At 35.3% G+C, this 10,850-nt stretch overlaps 1 protein-coding gene across 1 annotated transcript in view; it reads left to right on the plus strand.

The window, feature by feature from the left end:
• The window catches only part of LOC101340618 (F-box/LRR-repeat protein 13), a gene marked incomplete at its 3' end in the record, with an annotated part of 49,761 nt that overhangs the window by 32,775 nt on the left and 6,136 nt on the right, over positions 1–10,850 (plus strand). The window contains exons 3-5 of the mRNA XM_004390727.2: positions 1,730–1,820; positions 4,986–5,053; positions 9,867–10,021. Of these exons, the coding sequence (XP_004390784.1) occupies positions 1,730–1,820; positions 4,986–5,053; positions 9,867–10,021 (314 nt within the window). The remainder of the gene's footprint in view (positions 1–1,729; positions 1,821–4,985; positions 5,054–9,866; positions 10,022–10,850) is intronic.

The raw sequence follows: 10,850 nt of genomic DNA on the forward strand, positions 1-10,850 counted from the left end.
AACCAAAAGGAAAAGAGAAATGTCTAAGGAGAATTCTAGATCGTTTCTGTGGGATCTGTGCTATTACTCTTCTCTGTCTCAAATGGAGAAATCTTCAGTAAATTCTACATGTCTAATTGATACTTCTGATGAGAAGTTTCTGCTTTTGTGGGGAGCGCAAAGTGGAAAATGAGGTGGCAGAAACTTTCTGGGTTCCGTGTATGTGTTCCACGTATTCCATGTATGTATTCCGTGTATGTGATCGTAGATGCAATAAGTCATTTGTTTCCTACTGATGTGTACTGTGCTGCGATTTTTTGAATATAAGATCTATAGATTTCATGAGTGATCATATACAAAAGAATTTTTTAAAGACTTCAGGAATTCACAATAGATTTCGATTATGGATTTTCTCCGTCATTTTTATGATTGGATTTGAGGAATTTTTTTTTTACTTTTTAAAAAAAACTTCCTTATATTTAAAAAGGGTAGAAGCCACTGATCTAAATCATCACAACTATGTTTTCAAATTGACTATAAAATAACTTACTGCTCATATAATGTAAAGCACTGTACAGTGACTTATTGCAAATTTTATGGCATCATGTACTGTGGATGGATTTTTTTTTTTTTTTAAAGGGGAAAGGTAAACTGCATTTTGATTTGCCTTCAGTAAATATTCAGGTGGAATAAATACAGAGAGTATCTATAAAGCATGTTTATTTTAGAACTGTCACATTATTTGACTTTTTAATTGTATGAGGGGAAGCCTGTCTGCTGCTTAGTAAGAACATGCTGATTCAGAAACATTTTTCCATTTCATTGTTTTTTCAAGGCTCTGTTATGTGGTCTACTTGCTACCTGTCCTGAGGATCCGCTGAGATATTTAGAAGTCATGATCAAGTATATAATTGAAAGTGGACTTCAAAGACTTCTTTGGTATGTATTGTTTTCATTTATGATAGGGGATTATTTTATTCTGAAGATAAAACGCTCATTGTATAGTATAAAAACAAGATCTTGCCAATGAATGCCTCCAATCTCCAGACTGTTAAAGAATCACCCCATAATCTTTTCTTTTTTTTAAATCACAATGATCATTTTTTTTCTAATTGTAAAAAAAATAAGGAATCAACACAAATATACACAAATTGGTAAATGACTAAAAACATCAGGGGTATATCCACTTGGAATATTCTGAAACTATTAAAAACCATGTTATTGAAAATTTCTGATTACATGATGAGTGTTTATATTTTAATGTAAAATGAAAATAAAATGGATTAAAAAAACAGATTAAAATCTAACCTAGAAAACAAATTTGGGAGTGGGGGACCAGGAGCTACATCAAAATGTTAGCAGTATTTTTTTGTGAGGCCATGGGGAATACTAAACCTCCCCATAAGTTTTTAAGCCCCAACGGCTTACATATGAATAGTGCGCTGGTTCTCAGGTTGAGAAACGTAGTGTGCTCTCATCAGTAACACGCATTCATACGGCAGTTTATCTCAAGTTGGAAGCAAGGAAAATTAGTGCACCTTCCTTGGGGAACACAGCAAAATCTTGGGGAACAGTTTGGTTAAGTCCTCCAGGTGATTCTGATGTTTCTCCCAAGGGAAATTGTCTCTTCCCCTCCCTTACAATCCACCCAGAAGAACCACTGGTAGAGACTCTAAACATAAGCATATTGTGGAACTAAGTACTATGAAATGAAATAATTTTTTGACTATATTTTCTGGTATTATTAAAGGGATATGTGCATTGATCCATCAGTGAAACCAAAAATGCGAAGATTGTCTGAGACTTATTTGGAACAACTTTTTGGACTGGATGATCAACTGGTAATTATTAGTAACCAAGGATCCTAAAATATACACCTTAAGTTTTGATGAAATTTTCCGAATTTTAGATTTTATGGGAGGTGTGAGATTAGACTATTTGAGATTTGGGAGCCGTAGAGAAGTAAAGGAACATCACACGCACACGCGCACACACGTGCGCGCACACACACGCACACACACACACACACACACACACACACAAACAGCCACACTCTAGTAACCTCTCCAACTTTGCAAGTAGCATTTAGACAAGCATTTGTTCTTCCTCTTTTTGATAAAATCTTTCCGTTAAATTTCCCCTTTCCCCTTTCGTCCTCTCATGCATCTTTATAATGGTAAAAATAGCATTATGAAAAACTTTAAAGGAGAATTTTTCTTTTCTTTCTAATCTGCTTCCTTCTGTGTTCTACCGCACCCCCCTCCAATTCCCTCGGCCTTCATGCCCTCTAAGATCGAGATACAGGAATTATGTTCATGAAGTCATTGCCAAAACATTAATGAGAGCTAACTTGAAAGCAAGACCTGATTATTACTGAGAGGAATGACTGGCTCCAGCAACTGGTTTTGATCCTGTAAATAGGACAAAAAAGTAATTAAAGACATGAAGACGTTTAGAACAGAGACTATGTATATAGGAGACGCTTAAATAGCAAACCCACAAGGAGAGCAAAGGCACATGAGGAAAGAAATATCAATATAAATTAGGTGTGGCTGGGACCATTGGTGATACTTCCAGATCCCAGGGCTGGTGTCTGTGCATGCCTGGCTAGTGCTTGGGAGTTGCTGGTGAAGTTGGGCATTGAAAAGTGGGATCGACAACAACGGCAACAAAAAATTCATTGACGTGAATGAATGACTGAATCTATGAAATTTTAGAAACTTCAAAGTTAATTAATATCCTCATTTTACTGAGACCCGAAGAGTTTGTTTAAATGACTGCCTTAAGATTCGAAATCTAATTGTTAGTGGATGAGGGGCAAGAATCCAGGTATACAAGAGTCTAAAAATGTAAAGTGTTTCCTTTTTTAAAAGAAGAATATAAATAAATTGAAGGCAATGAAAAAATAGAAAGAAAGAAAAGAAAACTGGAATCAAAGCCATAGTCAAGAGAAGTGCAGACAGCTTGAACCAATCTGAAGCACAGATTTAGCAGGACAGGTGGAGAGTAACACTGGATCCTAATCAGGGCTCTGCAGCACAGAGAAACAGAAATAGAGGGACAGGTTACTGAGCCTGGCATGATTCTGAGGCATCAGTACACTGGGAGGTGCTCATATGTCTGATTTTTACTGGATCTGTATCATGGCATGTGGATGTCTTAATGACCATACTTTATCACAGATCTTTGATCTACTATGGAGTGCAGATATCTGCAAACTGTGTTCTTGGAGATATTTGTGGGCAACCTCAGGAGCTAAGGGGGAGACCTAAGGAATGGGATTCTAAATACTCTATCCTAATGCCTATATTATGAGTAGTTCTGCTTTGAGTACGATTTCACTTGAAAACCATTGCTAAAGATGCTAAAAGTTTTGAAAATTACTGATCTAGAGGGGTAAACCTCATTGTCAGTATTTTAAAAGGGATCTTATAAATTATAATGTCAGGTTGTCTCCAATATCTAGCTAGAAGCCTGTAGAGAATCTTTTAAAAATTGCACAAAATTCTAAAAGATCATAGCCACTTCAAACCTAAAGTTTTTTTTAGAAAACAAATTCTCAAAGATACTTCACAATGTTGAAAGGGCAAAGGAAAAATGTTCGAAGCTCTCCCAGACCTAGAAAGGACTATGACAACTTGCAAAGCATAGAAAAGATGTGTCATAAGTTAGAACAAATAGAAACAAAACGTGACTTTGCAAAAGTAATGAGAAAAAATTTATTACGATTAGTGATGAAAATGTACATCTCCAGGCCCCTAGGGTTGCTTAGTTAGAGGGTTCAGTGTAGGTTGGACCTAGATTAGTTTATTTCCCCTTCACCCTGAGAAAACAATATTTTTTTACAAAGAAATAAAACACTTTAATTCTCAATGTTTTTAATATTTTAAATTATAATGTATTAAATAAATAATAGCTTTACTTCCCCAACCCCCCATTTTTCTATATAGTTATAACTGCCAGTAAGAGAGTATTTAATGTTTTGGCAAAATTTTTTAAAGGTCACAGAACAATTATAATTTTTTCCATTAATTATTCAGATTGCTTTGCACAGTTCCAGCTTGCATGATCATCTTTATAGTACTGCGCTACTGTGCAAAGTGAGGACTGCCTGCATATGTCTATTTCTAAATTATAAAATGTGCTTGTTTCTATTTGTGTAAACAGAGAGGGTTAAGTACAGGTAACTGTGAGTAAGCCAGATACATCCAGAGAGTAGTAACTGCTCTAATAACAGGAGACAGAAAGACCTTTAACAGCATGTTCCAGCGTGAAAGAATCAACTATCATGAGGGGAAAGCTAACTTCACAGAGGAAGTTAACTTCTGAGGAAATTAAATCTCCAGATGAGCCTACTAATTACAGGAAGAAAAGACATATAAAACATTAAAAATATTTTTATGATGGAAAAATTTAAACATAACACCAATGGAGATAATACTATAGTGATCCCCCATCATTCAGCTTAAACAACAATCAGTATTTTGCCAGTCTTGCTCATCTATTTTCCTCTCCTCATTTTTTGTTAGAGTATTAGAAAACAAATCCTAGACGTTGTATTATTTTATCAGTAAATGCTCAGTGTGCATCTCTAACTGGAAATGACTTTTTTTATGTCATTGCCTGATATAACAAAATTAGCAGTAATTCTTGAATATCATCTAATAGCTATTCAGATTTTTCAAGTTGTCTCAGAAATGCGTTTTTACGTAAGGCTCTGTTCAAATCAAAATCCAAACAGGGTCGGTATATTATACTTGGTTGCTGTCTATCTAATGTCTCTTATAATCTACAACAGTTCTTTTTTTTTAAATTTCTTTTCTTGCCACTGATTTAAAAACTCTAAAACATAAATGATATATAGTTCTGTCGATTCCTGACACCCAGCCATTCCACTTACCCTCCCCAGAGGCAACCATTCCTCTCATTTTCTGTTTCTTCCAGGGTTAGCCTGTATATCTCATTTATGTCTGATGTTTGTTATTTCAATTTTTTATTTATCTTAGATGACTCCAGAATTGATGATAAAAGCATGTAGCTTTTATACTGGAAATCTAGTAAAGACCTACTTTAGGTAAGGATATGTTTTCTACATACCATTTCTTCCTTTGTATTCTTATTCTTTGTATTCTCCATACAAAGACAAACTTTTGGTCAGTTGCACATATTTTATCTAGTTAATCATGTTTCCGCCATTTTGTATTGTATGTTTCTTTTATATTTAATCAGCTTTTCCTTAGTTAAAATATGTTCTTCTGCACGGTATAACCTTGTCTGTTTTTTTTTTAAATGAATCGTTAAAGTTGAAAATACAGGTCTACAATCCCTTATTGGAAACCTTTGGAAACAGATATGTTTTGGGATTTAGATTTCTTTCTTTTTTGTTTTTAAGAAGGTAATTCTGCGCATATATTGTATATTAAGTAACATCCTCAGCTGTGAACAGGGTACCATGTTGAAATCTAACATACTAGGACGTATTAGTATTTCTGCAGTGAAACATATAAATATTCTCACAAAGAAAGACTGAACAGCCATGTGTCAACTCCAGAGAGACTTTGCTGCAAAATTGGTTATGATCAGTTCTAGTTTTACCTCTAAATACGTTATGAAAAAAAAAAAAGAGGTGGATTTGAGAGCTTTCTAGATTTTAGAAGTTTAGAAAAGGGAACTGCAACCTCAAAGGTGATTAAAGGACTGGCTAGAAGTAAAACAAGAAAAATAAATTTAGAAAGTGGATGAATTGCTAAAAAGAAACTTAAAGCTTACAAAATTGTCATAATATTCAAAAATTTTTTTGGTATGTGAACTAGGTATTGGACATGCTCATTTCCAATCCATTAGCATTTGGATAATTTACTTAGAACAGGGGAAAAATTTAAAAAAAAACTAAAAATGGCCAAATAAATGTAGTGGGTAAAATTCACTGAAAATGAGTTAGAATTTCTAAAATGCACCAAAAATGATTAGAATTTCTAAAACTCCTAAAAATTTTTAAATGAACAAAAATGCTGAAAACAACATAAAATATCCCACTAATAATGCTTTTCTTCTACCCTTGTTGGATATTTGGGGTTGTTTTCAGTTTTTTTCTATCACAAACAATGTTGCTATGAACATTGCATCAGTTTTTATAGGGTACAGATCTATGAATGGAATTGCTGGGTTGCGGATATGTGCAGCTTCAATTTCACTAAACTATGCCAAACTGTTTTCTAAATGACAGTACTCGTGTTGTTCCACGTTCTTAGCAGTAATTGATCTTGTCAGATCTTTAAATTTTTGCCAGTTTGGTGGGTGTTTAATATATCTCTTTGTGATTTTAATTTATATTTTCTGGTAACTAATGAGCTTGAGTAGTTTATATAGGTTTTTATATGACGTTTTGGATTTCATCTTTTGTGAAGAGCTTGTTCAAGCCTTTTGCCCAGTTTCTTTTTACTGGCTTGTCCATATTGTTTATTAATTTGTAAGAATTCTTTATGTACTTAGAATACTAGTCCTTATCTTCTTCAGTGCCTCTCAATAAAAGTTCCATTATTTTCTTTGTGGCGGTCTTGTATATAATTTGCAATAAATCTTGTTTCTTAATCTCTGACTTGTTTTATCAATTTCTTCACAATTTTTTTTATTGTTGTAGTTAAATGAAGTTTACATTTCAAGTTAGTCTCCCATACAAAATTTTATACATACATTGTTATGTAACCCTAATTGCTCACCCCATTCTGCGACAGCACACTCCTGCTTTCCGCCCCTGATGCCCCATGACCATTCAACCAGCTCCTAACCCTCTCTGCCTTCGCTTCTCACCTCCGGACAGAAGCTGCCCCTTTCGTCTCCTGTATCTACTTGACTAAGAGGCACATTCTTCACGAGTATCACCTTATGTCCCACAGTCCAGTCCAATCCCTGTCTGAAGAGTTGGCCTCGGAAATTGTTTTAGTTCTGGGCTGATAGAGAGTCCGGGCGCCATGCTTTCCAGGTTACCACCAGTCTCAGTTAGACCGTTAAGTCTGGTCTTCTTACTACAATTTGAGTTCTGCAACCCATCCTTCTCCTGCTCCATCAGGGACTCTCTGTTGTGTTCCCTGTCAGGACGTTCATTGGTGGTAGCCGGGCATCATCTAGTTCTTCTGGTATCAGGCTGATGAAGTCTGTGGTTTATGTGGCCCATTCTGTCTCCCGGGCTAATACCTTCCTTGGGTGTTTGGTGTTCTTCGTTCTCCTTTCCTCCAGGTGGTTGGGACCAATTGATGCATCTTAGATGGCCACTTGCAAGCTTTTAAGACCCCAGATGCCACTCACCAAAGTAGGATGCAGAACATTTTCTTAAGCTTTTTTATGCCAGTGGACCTAGATGTCCCCTGAAAGCATGGTCCCCAAACCCCTACCCCTGCTACTCTGTCTCTCAAAGTAATTTCTTTTCAATGTTTTTTCATGAGCAGAAGGTCTTAATTTTAACAGTCAAATGTTTTCTTTAGCATGATTTTGTTGTCTTGTTTGAGAATTCCTTCCCTCAATGAAATTATGAAGATATTCTCTCATGTTTCTCTAAAATATCAACAGCCTCACCTTTCATATTTAGATATTTGTGAAAAAGGACAATTTCTTTTCTCTAATTGTCTTCTTTTCTTGCCTTACTATGCTGCTGGGATTTTTAGTACAGTGTTAAATGGAAGCGAGGATAGAGGGCATCCTTGACCTATTCCAGAACTTAAAGAGAAAGCATTCAAAGTGAAACCATACAGAATGATGTTTGCTGTAGGGTTTTTTTGTTTGTTTGTTAGTTTTTGGTAGATTCCTTATCGTATTAAAGAAGTTCCTTTTTTCTCCTAATTTGTTAAGAGTTTTTTTAAATGATAGATGCCTGCTGAATTTTATCACGTCCCTTTTTAGCATCTACTGAGATGATCATGTAATTCTTTCCTTAATCTGTAAATGTGGTGAATTACATCAATTGATTTCCTAATGTCAAACTAACCCTGCATTTCTGTAACCAGGTCATAATGTATTATCCTTTTCACACATTACTGAATTTCGTCTACTATACTTTGTTAATATTAAGCATGTATGTTCATTTGTGAGAGAGGCCTGTAATTTTCTTTTCTTCTATTGTCTAGTTGAGTTTGGAGCCCTGGTGGTGCAGGGGTTAAGAACTCAGCTGCTGACCAAAAGGTCAGCAGTTCAAATTCACGAGCCTTTCCTTGGAAACCCTATGAGGCAGTTCTACTCTCTCCTATAGGGTGGCTATGAGTTGGAATCAACTCGACGGCAATGGGTTTGGTTTTTGGTTAATTGAGTTTTGGTATCAAGTTTATGCTAGCCTCATAAAATAAGTGGAGGGTATTCCTTCTTTTTCTGGAAGAGTAATGTTGCCTCTCCAGATTATAGTTCTCCCAATATTGAGTAAAGTGTTTGTTACTATTAAGATGATGGATCAGTAAGAAACTTCGAAGAATGTCTGCAGCCTTTTTCTTCCAGCCTGCCTTCCACTGGAGCCCTGGAAAACAGCTGATACCTGTAGGGGAAGAGCTCATGCATGGGGGCCCCTGCCTTTTTTTGGGTCACTCATGTCATAAGCCTTGGTTTCTCCATTCTGGGGGGTATTTGTAGGATTTACTTGAGTCTTCTGCCTTTCTTGTCACAACTGTTTGCATTACTCTCCTGAGAAAAATGGTTTTAGGTCCGTTCCCAGTCCAATCATACTAATCTGGCAGAATTTGCGGTGCATGATTAGTATAATTTCCTAATTTTAGCACTTAGGAAATCCCCATCTCTAATTCAACGTCATTCCTGGGTTTGCTTTTTTGTTTTTGTTGTTAATTTGTTTTAATTTTGTGTGTGTGTTCGCATATGCACATGTGCAAGTTCATTGTAATATTCACCACCATATTTTCTAGAATTAATATGTACATTTGAATTTATCTGGGAATTCAAGATCTTTTAGTATTCAACTAATGAAGTCTCACTAAAGTGTAAAAGTCTGATTCAGGAGAAACCAGGAAGCTCACAGATTATCCAACCAGCCTTCAGGTTTTACATTGCCTCACTTCTGCAACTGTTTTGAGATTGATTCAAGACTGAACATTTCAGCTCTGAACTTCATGGGGGGAGGGGTCAGTTTACCTGAACTGTAAAGACAATCTACTGTCTAAATCACAGCCTTCTTGGACCAAGGAAGTAATTATATATATTTGATCCAGTTTAATTTTGGGCAACATAAAATAAAGCTTTGTTTGATAGTTCTCAAGTTCTTGAATGAAAGATATGATTTGTTATTTTTAAAATGGCAATTACCATTGATCATTGACAATTATTTGCAAATTTATGCTAATCTGGATTATTTAAAGCCCAAACTATTAATTTAATGTAAAATTGCATGAAAATCTCTACTATCATAAATTCTATTATATTTCTTGTAATTGTACCAAGGTTTTGCTCCTCTATAAAATCATGTATCTATTTTAAATGGAATGAATGTATACTGTTAATGCAATCCCAGACTCAGAGTAGTCCAGGAAGACCCATGGCCCCAAAGTTTCAAATACTGTACTATATTTTCTTGTTTTTCTGAAATAAATATCTTAAAGGCACAGTCTAGAGAGAACACTAGGGTGATTCCTTTGGTAAATTGAAGCTATGATAGCATGACTTTTTCCTGTGATTTCTTTATCATGTCCAAGGAGAAATATATATGACTGTCATATAATTTCCATTTTTCTCTATAACCACTAGGAATTCTTTAAGCCATACCCAGTTTGTAGAAGTTTTTCTCTATGCTGTGAGTTTTGAGGGAATAAAGGAGGCATCACTTCTCCCTTCTAATTTATTTACAAATGTATTGCCCTAACATCAAAATACTATTTTTCTATATTTTCTGTCTGTAGCATTTGGAGAGACGCAGCACTATCCCATATAACTGAAAGTGAGACTATGGCTAAACATATGAAAAAAGCAAAGGAATATAACAATTTCAGACTTCAAAGATGGATATTCTGTCACTGGCACCCGTACGTGGAAAATAAAAAACAACAACTTAAAGGTAAGTCCTTATGTGGTAGAGATTAGTTTTTGTATTTTTTTATTCATAGACTCAACAAACTTAATTACACACAGCTTGTACATTTAGAAACTTACTATTTTTATGCATAGAGAATTGTCACAAAATGAAAGTAGATCCACTGATTTTAAATATTTAATGAGAATTGTCTCAAAGGATTTTATTGTAGTAAAAAATAAACATATATAAAATAAAATGCTATATGTAGTGTGTGTATGGATACATAAGTCTAAATAAGGATCTATTATCAGTTTTTTACGTAATAGAGAGCTGATATACTATATACATTGTTATTGTTGTATGCCGTCCAGTTGTTTCTGACTCATAGTGACCCTATACGACAGAGAAGAACTGCCCCATAGGGTTTCCTAGGTTGTAATCTTTACAAGAGCAGATCATCAGATCTTTTCTTCCATGGAGCTATCGGTGGGTTTGAACTGCTGATCTTTTGTTTAGCGGCCCAGTGCTTAACCATTGCACCACAAGGGCTCCTGTACACTATATGGGTAACCAAAATTAACTCTTCATAGAGAGTTTCACATTCTTTGTAGATATTTCATTTAATGTATATATGATAAAACTTAAAGAATAATCATTCTTTTTTAGTTAAAACACTGATAGGTGTAATGGTGTGTGTGCATGGGTGGACAGTGTGTGTATGGGATTTTGTGATCAGGAATAGAGAACTCTCAGCCTTTGCTTAGATTTTACCCAGCTCACCAGATATTAAATTTGTTTTAGCTTCTGCAACCCAGAGATACGTTATCCTTTGACAGGCTGCTGTTGATGCCTCTGTCAGTGTGGACCCTGG

The sequence above is a fragment of the Trichechus manatus genome, unplaced genomic scaffold (genome assembly GCF_000243295.1).
Source record: "Trichechus manatus latirostris isolate Lorelei unplaced genomic scaffold, TriManLat1.0 scaffold00326, whole genome shotgun sequence".
In the NCBI taxonomy this organism is placed as follows: domain Eukaryota; kingdom Metazoa; phylum Chordata; class Mammalia; order Sirenia; family Trichechidae; genus Trichechus; species Trichechus manatus.